The 12,092-nt window shown below is 38.1% G+C and overlaps 1 protein-coding gene across 1 annotated transcript in view; it reads left to right on the forward strand.

The window, feature by feature from the left end:
- Positions 1 to 12,092, forward strand: part of LOC108523235 (dynein heavy chain 7, axonemal-like) — a gene marked incomplete at its 5' end in the record, with an annotated part of 190,324 nt that overhangs the window by 60,661 nt on the left and 117,571 nt on the right. Inside the window, 4 exon segments of the mRNA XM_017863753.1 lie at positions 457 to 612; positions 1,312 to 1,480; positions 3,436 to 3,562; positions 4,659 to 4,878. Of these exon segments, the coding sequence (XP_017719242.1) occupies positions 457 to 612; positions 1,312 to 1,480; positions 3,436 to 3,562; positions 4,659 to 4,878 (672 nt within the window).

The raw sequence follows: 12,092 nt of genomic DNA on the forward strand, positions 1-12,092 counted from the left end.
AAAAAAAAAAAAAAAAAAAAAAAGAAAAAAAGAAAATACAGTTATATTTTTAAGCTTTATAACTTACAGAAAGATAGGTTTGTATGTAAGTGGAAAGATAGTAAGATATATGAAAAAGAACATTCATCTGGAGAGAGACAAATGGCAGTCTGAATTCTTGCCCATCATGGAGAATTTAGGCAGGTTTCCTAGCCTCTGAGTCTCTGTGACTCCATGTTAAGGAGGAATGTGTACTCTCTAGTAGCTGTGAAAACCAGAGAAGGCACATGCAAGGGGTGGACAGATGGAGACACTCTATTGGCATGGTAACTGTTATTGCTACTGATTCCATCTATTTGTACAGTGTTATGGCACTTAAGGTTAAATTTGAGACTATCAGTAACAATGCTTAGTGTTTATTCTGAAATGTCAAAACATAATTCCAACTATGGTTCATTTTATTATTTTGTTATATAGAATTTTCTTTTAAATCAACTAAATAAGGAAATCTACAAACCTCTGCTAATTAACTTCTCGGCACAAACTACAGCAGCTCAAACTCAGAATATTATCATGTCAAAATTGGACAAGAGAAGAAAGGGAGTTTTTGGTCCTCCTTTGGGCAAAAGAATGGTAATGACTCTTTGTACAGTACCCAGGCCTATTCATATACATTGCTGCAGTTGGAACAAGGAAACCAAATAACCTGGGATAGACATCTTTTTGTATAGTTTTTTTATGTCACAAATTTGGATTAAAAGGTTCTCCTAAAAATGTAGTTATATTTGTATGTGCAGTAGACAGCTTGATGTTTAAAACAAGGAGTTGCCCTTTGAGTTGAAGGTAGAATATTTATCTGAGAAATTATCTACCTTCCTAATTTTTTCACTGACATTTTTATTCAGCAGTCTTTGCTGCTTGCTTTTGTAGACCTTCAGCAACCCACCTCGCAATAGATTTACCTGTGTTCCTCTGCAAAGAACACCCTTCTCACCCTAATCACATTTTTCTCATCTATTTTCATGAATTGAAGTGTAGTACAAGGAAAAAATATGCAGTGTATTGAGAAACAAATTGTATCAGAGGACTAATAAGTCCTAAGCTATTAACCTACGAAGATTAGTAATGAGAATGTCTCCCTATTTCTTGAGGAATATGAATGCTAAAAGCATGGAAGCTAAGGATATTATCCTTGTTTAAAAAAGAAACCATCACTTCCCCATATGTACTCTGCAAGTAGATAGCTAAGTATTTGCCTCAATATTGTTTACACAATAGGACTCTATGTTGAGATGTTAATATTTTCTATACCTCTTCTCTTCTCATTCTCAGGTTGTCTTTGTAGATGATGTCAATATGCCTGCTCGGGAGGTATATGGGGCTCAGCCTCCCATTGAGTTACTTAGACAGTGGTTAGATCACTGGAACTGGTATGACCTAAAAGATTGTTCCATGATTAAACTAGTGGACATTCAGATCATGTGTGCTATGGGACCTCCAGGTACATTTTTTGAGTTTGGATTATTAAGATGAAAAAATCACTCTAGCGATAGCTAAAGAAATAACTGGAAAAAACCTCTTTTGAGTTCCAATGTTTTGTGTATATGTTTTCTATGTGTATCTACTGTGACCTAACAGAGTGTATCACATGACCAACTCAAAGTGGGTGACCTTGGATAGGCTATGCACCTACCAACTCTTCCAAATCTTTTTTTCTCCCACCTTCTGGAACTTATTTCTCCCACCTTCTGGAACTCTTCCAAATCCTTTTTTCTCCCACCTTCTGGAAGTTTGCTTCCAATTTCCTGTTTCTGCTTTCTGAGAACTCACATCCTCCTGGGGCAGCTCGTCTTCCTGTCATTCCTTAATGCTTCAACTGTATGGAATGGTCCCTGCTTCAGAAATCATCTTCCTTCTACCCCAATCAAGTCCCATTCAAGTCAGTCTCTGTATTTAAACAGGCTGCTGAGAAGAATTTAAGTAGGGAATGGCCAAAAGATCCTTTAAATTTTACAAGATAAATTTATATGCAAAGGAATCTCTATAGAGGAAATTTGCTTTTTAATGCTGGGATGTCTAAAATGGCTTGATTTACTAACAAGACGTCTTTATCTGTTTTCTTCCTGACCTCAAACCAGTATTCTATTTTTTGAAATGTTGCTTGTGTTGATATACCACTTCAGGGAATCTCTCTGGTATTTGCTCCCTAACCCTGACCTTTATCTAACCTGTAATGCAGTTTGCTGAGTCAGTAATTGCTCTCAATACATTCCCTGGGCCATTTTGAACACTTTCTGTTTGTTTGTTTTTGAGACAGGGTCTCACTCTGTTGCTTAGGTGGGGTGCAGTGGTGTGATCATAGCCCACGGCAGCCTCAAACTCCTGGGCTCAAGTGATCCTCTCACCTCAGCCTCCTGAGCAGCTAGGACTACAGGCATGCACCACCATGCCTGGCTAATTTTGTTTCTTATTTTGTGGAGACAAGGGCTTGGGGGCTTGTTATTATGCTCAGGCTGTTTTTGTTTTTTCTTTGTTTTTTTTTTTTTAATAAAAGACCATATTGCTCCTGGGTCTCAGACTTCAGTTCCACTTTGTCTCTCCCCCACCACCCCAAGCCAGGCATTTATACTCACATGTCCACTTTTCCCTGCCTCTTCAGGCATTGGTAAGAAGAGTATGCTGAAACCATGTGGTATCTTTTCCTTTTGGACCCAATTTCTATTTTCTAAAAATACCACAATTCTGAACATTCTCTGGAAGGGTTGGAGACAGAGCTGGGGTAGATGATCTTACCATCTTTTCTTCTGCAACCCTTTCACCATCTCCTTAAACTCTTTTACATTTTCCAAAATAAATGTATAAGCTCAAAGGAATCTGTCATTATTTTATAGAAAAAATCCCCCAATTTTTAAAGATGCAAGCAGCCAGTGAAGTCACTGTATGAACTGTATAGACTAGTCTTGGGTAAATTCACTTCAAGATGTGGGGAAAGAATTTGGTTATATGTCATGGTTGTTCTGAATTCCAGCCTTAGGGGAAGTGCCCTAAACTTTGGTCAGTCAGATTCACCAGGGTTATATTAATATTGTATAATATCACATCTTAATATTGTATTGAGAATGTTTACCATTTACTGCTTTAAGCTATAAACTGTGGAGAACATGGCCTGTGGCTTTTTCTGCCTGGTCTGATTTCCCTTGGTAGTATAGTTTTGACCCAAGATTATGTCTAATTAGTTGAACTCATTCAGATAATTCACCTAGAAAAGTAACATCTTGAGTTTGAGGGAAAAATAGTTTTTTTGATGTCAGGGTTATCCAAACAATTGATTGCCCTTAAACTTCATGTGCTGTGAATTTGTCCATCTTTCAAGTTACTTTAAACTATAAAATATTTGAGAAAATACTCTTATGTATACTAGTAACATTATTAAGAGTTATACCTTTTAATATTTAGGTGGTGGTCGAAATCCAGTAACTCCTCGATACATGCGACATTTCAATATTATAACAATCAATGAGTTTAGTGATAAATCCATGTATACAATCTTCTCTAGAATCTTAACTTGGCATTTAAAAATCTGGTAAGTAATCAAAAATTTGTTTTGTTTTAATTAGGAGGTATAAAATATTTTAGAAACATACCAATATTAAGTAGCATATTTCAAAGAGCAAAAGCATTCCTAGATAAGGAAAAGGTAACAGACAACATTGTTTGCCTCTGTCCCCCCCACCTCCCAGTGTGGGAGCATAACGCAAAGAGGTCTGACCGTTCTGCTGTATAATATGTTCATGTTTGAGTTATTATTTTGAATTTTCACCACTGAGTTCAATTACTGCTGGAAAGATGTACCAGGTTTATGCTGTGACTTTGATGCCCTCTAGTAGAACTCGAGTTCTGCAGGGGCATTCGTGTCCAACTCTGAGAAGTATTGCCTTGGAGCTGCCTAGCTGCAGAGATTCTGCTACTCCACAAGATGCACAGATATCAAGGAGCCAAGCTGACCTGGGCAGGGGAAGTCTGTCTGTGTCCCCATGTCCATTCTCAAGAAATTGTCATTCCTTGCCTTATCCAGTGATGGAGTAAACAGCTGGCTCCTTGACAAACCAGAAGTTAAATATAGGCAGTCTTTCTAAATGAAAATTAGTTCTCTATGTTCTTTATACCCTAATCATGCCCTTTGTCTTGGCTCACTGTTTTACTTTCCTTTTTTTCTCTTTTCCTTATTTTTTTTATATATTTTAATTTTCTTCCTTTTTTTCCTCTGAAAATACCTGTTTCACTAGTGTTCCTTATGGATTATACTTATATGCAGTTGAGAATGCCAGGGAATGAAAGAGGTCGGGAAATGCTTGTCTAGTGGATTTGGGAATTACATAATCTGGGTTCCTTGGCTGTCTCTTCTGTTCACTTACTTAAGTGCTTTTAAGTCCATTAAACTGGCCCTGCTCATTTCACAGAGTTCTTTTGGACATAACATAAAATAGTACATAGAAAATAGCTTTAAAAGGAGTAAAAATCTATTAGTATTATTATTATAACAAGATATGGTAATTTTATAAATGACATTGATTTAATCAAAATTAAAATTTTATGTTTGTCCTGCTAAGTATCCTTCATGTCTCATAATTATATAATTGCTAACATTTTCCTTTCTTTTTATTTTAAAACATTTTAAGTTATAAATTTCCAGATGAATTTCTAGATTTGACCACACAAATCGTAAATGGCACAATGACTCTGTATAAAGAAGCAATGAAGAATCTTTTGCCTACTCCAGCTAAATCTCACTACTTGTTCAACCTCCGTGATTTCTCCCGTGTCATTCAAGGTGTTTGTTTGTCAAGACCAGAAACAACAGAAACCACAGGAATGATTAAACGTCTTTGGGTTCATGAGGTAAATTTTCCTGTTATTGAAATGGGATTATGTGAGAAACAAAGATTTACCATGCCAACAACTGGGTGAAAAGAAATATTCTGCAATTTATATTGCTGAAATGTTTTCAGTTATTTGGCATTTTGAAGGCCAATGCTCAAGAAAAATTTTAAAAATATTTTACACTGAGATATTTTATGATGCTTTATCTCCCATATGCAGATTTAGGAATTTCTGTTGATTTATAGAATATTTCCAAGTAGGTGTCACTTTGAGCCAGTTTCCCTTAAGTAGTTTAATCCTTGTTAGTTTGGCTTCAAATAAATTTGAAATGGAACACTTTTTAAGGAGTTGTTTTATAAGAAGTGACTGTGGTTATTTTTTTTTTTACATTACTTATTTGTATAGTATTACTAGATGCCAAAAGAATTGCAAAGCAAATTCTTGAGAGCATAGAAACTATATAAAAATGTATTTAAGCTCTCTTGGGAACAGGTATGTGGATGAGCATGCTCTTATAAAAACTGGTGGAGGAGACCGGGCAGAGTGGCTCATGCCTGTAATCCCAGCACTTTAGGAGGCTGAGGCAGGAGGATTGCTTGAATTCAGGAGTTTGAGGGTGCAGTGAGCTATGATGGCACCACTGCACTTCAGCCTGGGTGACAGAGCAAGACCCTTATTTTAATTTTAATAATGCAGTTAAGAAACATAGAGCACGAGAATATGCTATGTGTTAAAACCATGTACTATTCACAATAGCAAAGACTTGGAATCAACCCAAATGTCCATCAGTGACAGACTGGATTAAGAAAATGTGGCACATATACACCATGGAATACTATGCAGCCATAAAAAAGGATGAGTTTGTGTCCTTTGTAGGGACATGGATGCAGCTGGAAACCATCATTCTTAGCAAACTATCACAAGAACAGAAAACCAAACACCGCATGTTCTCACTCATAGGTGGGAACTGAACGATGAGATCACTTGGACTCGGGAAGGGGAACATCACACACCGGGGCCTATCATGGGGAGGGGGGAGGGGGAAGGGATTGCATTGGGGAGTTATACATGATATAAATGATGAATTGATGGGTGCTGACGAGTTGATGGGTGCAGCACACCAACATGGCACAAGTATACATATGTAACAAACCTGCATGTTATGTACATGTACCCTAGAACTTAAAGTATAATAATAAAAGAAAGAAAGAAAAAAGCCTACAAAAAAAAAGGAAAGAAAAAGCATTAAAAAATAAATAAATAAATAAAACCATGTACTACAGAGATATAAATTTCAAAAGGTCTTTTAAAATCCAGTTTTCTGGACTTTTAGATATACATTTTGAATTCCTAAATCATCACACATTCAAATATACTTCCAGGTGAAGATCCGTTCCACTTGGAAATTTTGGCCACAACAAGGTCTTCAAAAGTGATTCTTTGGAAAGGATGATGTGGAGATTCTTATAGCACTCCACAGCAGGTTACCTAATTGCCTGAGTGGGACCCACAACCTGGGATATGGATGCAGGCTTGTGTTTGGGGGCCACATGGATATTAGAAATGTACTAAGAGCTGGAGAGTGAAGGGGAAGTGAACAGGGAGGATGATGCTGAATTCATTCAAGGAGCATGCCTTAGTCCATTCAGGCTGTTATAAAAAGTACCTTAAACTGGGTGGCTTGTCAACAAACTGAAATTAATTTCTCATAGTTCTGGAGGCTGGGAAGTTCAAGATCAAGGCGCTGGCAGATTTCATGTGTGGTGAGGGACTGTTTTCTAGTTATAGATGGTGCCTTCTCACCATGTCCTCAAGTGGTGGAAGGGGCAAGGGGCTCTCTGGCCTCCTTTATAAAGGCACTAATTCCATTCATAAGGGTTCTGACCCATGACCTAATTACCTCCCAAAGTCCCCACACCTCAATACTATCACCCTGGGGATGAGGATTTCAACATATAAATGTAGGGGGAACATAAACATTGAAACTATAGCAGAATGCATTGCTGAAGGCAGCATTTTGTCATGGGTGAATCTAACTCACGAGGAAGCATTTGGCATCCACCACCTCAGGAACTTTGCCCTTGATATTCCTTCTGCCTAGAACACTCTTTCTCTGTTATCCGCAGGCTTGCCCACTTACTTCCTTCAGACTTTTGCTGAAATACCCCGTTGTCATGCAGGCTTGCTTTGGGCCATCCCTACCCCCTTGGCTTCTTACTGCTTACCTTGTTTTGTTCTTCATAACATTGAACATCACCTAACACCTTCTAAATCTGGGGCTTACTTATCGTCTTTACAATAATAGAAACTTTAGGAGAATGGCGATTTTATTTTTGTGCTGCTTTTCCCAGTGCCTGGCACACAGAAGACCCTCAATAGATATTGGTGAATGAATGAGTGTCTCAAGAGAGGAAGGCAGGCAAGCTTGCTACACGTGACACGTTTTGTCACCTGGGATTATACAGGCCAGTGCTTTCTTCCAATCATGGGAATAGGTTGTTTATGCTATTGTATATGTGTTAGACATAATTACTTTTAAGAGTTTTTAGATTCTATGCTGCTTTAGGTGTCAGATTATTGAGTTTTGATAATGGTTATTGAGCTCTTTGGGCATTTAGTGAGGTTGACTACTTCATGTTTATACACACCTATATAAAACATAATGAATTTAGTCCTTAGCTCAAAACCTTGTATTAGCCCCCACTTCATTCAGAGGAATTTAGAATAAAAGTCCAGTGGCCCATAGGACCTAGGATGTGTTCCTCTTAGCCTGTTCCCCTCAGGTTGCCTCCTGCTCTCATCCTCATCCCCCTTTCACCAGCAGTACAGGTCTCCTGGCTATTCTCTCTGCCTGCAATATTTCCTCCAGATATTGATGCTCTGGAATAGCTCGCTCCCTGCCTTTGATCAACTTCCTCCTTCTAGTTGAAGCTTTTTAATACCACAGCCTGTGTCCCCTCCCCTATCCTAGTAGTTCCAGTCTTTCGTATCCTGTCCTATTTTACTTCTTTCTATAATATTTTTCAATGTCCAACATGTTGTAGAATTCATTCATTATATGTATTGTTCATCTCCCTCAGATAGCAGGCAAGCCCCATGAGAGCAGAGATTTCTCTCTTTTTTTTTTTCTTACTGCAGTGCCAAGTAGGATGTTTGGTACATTATTCTCAATATCTGTAAAAATATGAGGTAATTGTGAGACAACAGGTGGGAAGGGATCCCCAGAGAACCTCCAGCCAGCCGGTGCACTGGGGTGGAGCCACAGAAGTTCATGCTGTTTGCCGTGGGGAGGAGCCTAGCCCCTCTTCTTCCTGGATGGAACCTGGGATTCAATCTGCAGGGCGGGAAGCACTGTAGCAGGGACTCTGGCCTTGTGGAGAGTCCCTGTTTCCCCTTTTTCTTCATTTTCACTCAGCAAAACCCTGTTTTACTCACCATTCAAATAGTCTGTGAGGCGAAATTTTTGTGGCTGTGTGACAAGGACCCCACCTTTAGCTGAACTAAGAAAAATCCCTGCAACAATTGAACTCAACACTAATTTGTGCTTTATTTCTGTTTACTCAGAAAAGATTTCTTCAGGGTTTAATATATGTTAGAGACTACTTTACATGTCTTTTTCCTTTCCAGACATCATTATCATACTAGATAACCTTATATAATTTCACTAAATGTTTTCTAAGGTATAAAACTGACTTACAACTCATTCCCTTTGGCTTCTCCACGGCTCTCAGATGTTACTTAATGCGCATATCACCTGGTTTGCTTGTTAAATACAGATATTCTGCAAAAACAAGACCCCCCCAAAATAGATGAATATGTTTCATCAAAATTAAAGAATTTTATGCTTCAAAAAGTACCATAAAAAAATGAAAATATAGAGAATGGGATAAAATACCTGCAAATCATATAAACTGTTAAGTGTCTAGTATCCAGAATACCTAAAGAACTATTATAACTCAACAATAAAAGACTAATAACCCAATTTAAAAGTGGGCAAATGATTCAAAGACATCGCTGCAAAGATGATATATGAATGGCCAGTAAGGACATGATCAGTCGTTAGGGAAATACAAATCAAAACTTCCATTAAGTACGTTTTGCACTCAGTAGGATGGCTATAATAAAAAAGATGAATAATAAAACAGTATTGGTGAGCATGTGGAAAACTGGAACCCTCATACATAGCTGGCAGTAATGTAATACAGAAAACAGTTTGGTAGGTCATCAAAAGGTTAAAACATAGAGTTACCATATGACCTAGCAATTCCACTCCTAACTATGGACCCAAAGAACTGATGCATGTCTACGCGAAGACTTGTACACGAATATTATTAGCAGAATTATTTATAATAGCCAAAAAGTAGAAACAACCCAAATATCCATCAGCTGATAAGTAGACAAACAAAATGTAGTAAATACACACTGTGGAATTTTATTCAGTCCTAAAAAGAAATACTCATATATCCTACAACATAGATGAACCTAGGAACATTGTGCCAAGTTACAAAGTCCATACACAAAAGGTCACATATGATATAATTCATTTACATCGTATATCCAGAATAAGCAAATTCCATAGAGATAGTAAGTAGATTAGTGTTGGCCAGGGCTGGTGGTAATGAGAAGTAGCCTCTGTTGGGTACCAGGGTTTCTTTTTGGGGTGATGATAAAGTTCTGGAGGGAGATAGTTGTGATGATTGCACAATTTTGTGAATATTCTGATTTTGTATTCTTTTAAAGAATGAATCTTATGGCCCATGAATTATTTCTCAATTTTAAAAGTCTGCAATCAAGACTTTGAGGTAAATAAATTCACAGCACAAATTACAATATAAATATGCCAGAAATTATATCCTTTGCAGCAATTTAGACTTATAATGGAAAGTTTTTTTTGTTTTGTTTTGTTTTTTTTTTTTTTTTTTGAGACGGAGTCTCCCTTTGTCACCCGGGCTGGAGTGCAGTGGCCGGATTTCAGCTCACTGCAAGCTCCGCCTCCCAGGTTTACGCCATTCTCCTGCCTCAGCCTCCCGAGTAGCTGGGACTACAGGCGCCCGCCACCTCGCCCGGCTAGTTTTTTGTATTTTTTAGTAGAGACGGGCTTTCACCGTGTTAGCCAGGATGGTCTCGATCTCCTGACCTCGTGATCCGCCCGTCTTGGCCTCCCAAAGTGCTGGGATTACAGGCGTGAGCCACCGCGCCTGGCCTATAATGGAAAGTTTTAAGTGTCAACTTTTTAAAGTGTGAGAGGTAGTGATAGAATAATGGTTCCCTGTTGGGGAGGGAGGAAAGCAGAGATCAACAGGAGTGAGCGTGAGGGAGCTTACTAAGGTGCTGGAAATTTTATATCTTGATCTTGGTGGTGGTTTCATGGATGTGTAACTGTGTGCAAAAATTCTTTGAGCTGTACACTTAAGATTGTTGTACCTGTATTAGTCCATTTTCATGCTGCTGATAAAGACATACCCAAGACTGGGCAATTTACAGAAGAAAGAGGTTTATTGAACTTACAGTTCCATGTGTCTAAGGATGCCTCACAATCATGGTGGAAGGTGAAAGGCACCTCTCACATGGTGGCAAACAAGAGAAGAGATATTGTGCAGGGAAACTCCCCTTTTTAAAACCATCATGTCTCATGAGACTTATTCACTGTCACAAGAACAGCACGGGAAAGACCCACCCCATGATTCAATTGCCTCCCACCAGGTCACTCCCACAACACGTGGGAATTCAAGATGAGATTTAGGTGGGAACACAGCCAAACCATATCTGTACCTTATATAAGGAAAAAGAAAAAACAAAAAGAAACGGAAAGATATTCCCAGGAATCATCATCCATGTTTTTAAGTCAACAGATCCACTGTGGGGCCCAGGAATTTGCATTTTGAATAAGTACCCCAGATTATTTTAATGCAGATGTGTTGACTGTCTTTGAGAAATGCTGCTATAGGTTCTTGCTAAACTGTCAGCTAGATAATAATATACTTGTTTCATGGTTAGGCATTGATCCTGATACATGAAGTTGACTTAATTTAGGAATATTGTCTGAGGTCTTAAGTACCTCAGTTCAAAGATTGGCTATTGGCATGTATTGGGAAATTAGATTGTCTCACAGAGAAGTAACTTTTGAACTGGTTGGAATATGAAGGAAGATTAAATAATACCATTTGCTTATGCAGACACTATTAGTGAAAAAAAAGGATAACACTATGAAATAATCAATTTGATAACAATCAATACACTAAAACCACGATTCCTGGACACCGTGATTAGCCTAATGCTAGGGCAATTTGCAGTGATTATCTATTTGAATTCTATAGTGTTTTCACATATGTTGTCATGTTACTTTTTCTCCAAATCTATGAGATTTGTGAGGTAGGTAATACTACTTCTGTTTTATAGGTGAAGAAGCTGATGCAGACATTTTCAGTGATTTACTCAAAATGGTAGAGCAGAGTAAGGATCCAGCGTTCCACTGACGAAATATGCATTATGTATAGCATATATGTATTAGTTGGCCATTAACAAAATAATACAGACTAAGTAGCTTAAACAACAGAAATTTATTTTCTCACACTGACTTGCTAAAGCCACCTTGTCTCTGTGTCCTCACATGGCCATTCCTTTGTGCATATAAGGGCTGCCCAACAGAAACAAGAACCAGAGAGAGAGAGAGAGAGAGAGAGAGAGAGAGAGAGAGAGAGAGAGCGTGCGCTTTAATGCCTCTTCCTTTTCTTATAAGGACACTATCCTATAAGATTAGGGCCCTACCCTTATGACCTCATTTAACCTTAATTGCCTCCTTTAAGGCCCTATTCCCAAATCCAGTCACATTGAGAGTTATGGCTTCAACGTAAGAATTTTGTGGGGACACAATTCAGTCCAAAATAGACTGTACCCCAGGGACACTTACATTGCTTTAAGAAAACAGTAGTTACATGTAGCAAGCCTGATAGTTCTTGCAGTCCCATAACATGTGCATATAACCAGAGATTTATTTTAGTAGATTGCTCTCTGTAACGACTTAAAACAAAAATAATTAACAGATACCCCAAACAACTCTCCCTCTACCCAAGACATTTCCTGTTCTAGAAAATGTGCTTTATGAAAACAAAACAAAAGCAAAACTATTGATTTGTCAATAATTTTCAAAATGTTATCTATCCTAGAAAAAGGAAACATCACTGGAAAGAAGTTGGATACCCCTGGGTACTGGTGCCCAGCTCTGCTATCCA

This window comes from Rhinopithecus bieti, unplaced genomic scaffold (genome assembly GCF_001698545.2).
Source record: "Rhinopithecus bieti isolate Rb0 unplaced genomic scaffold, ASM169854v2 scaffold_64265, whole genome shotgun sequence".
Taxonomy (NCBI): Eukaryota; Metazoa; Chordata; class Mammalia; order Primates; family Cercopithecidae; genus Rhinopithecus; species Rhinopithecus bieti.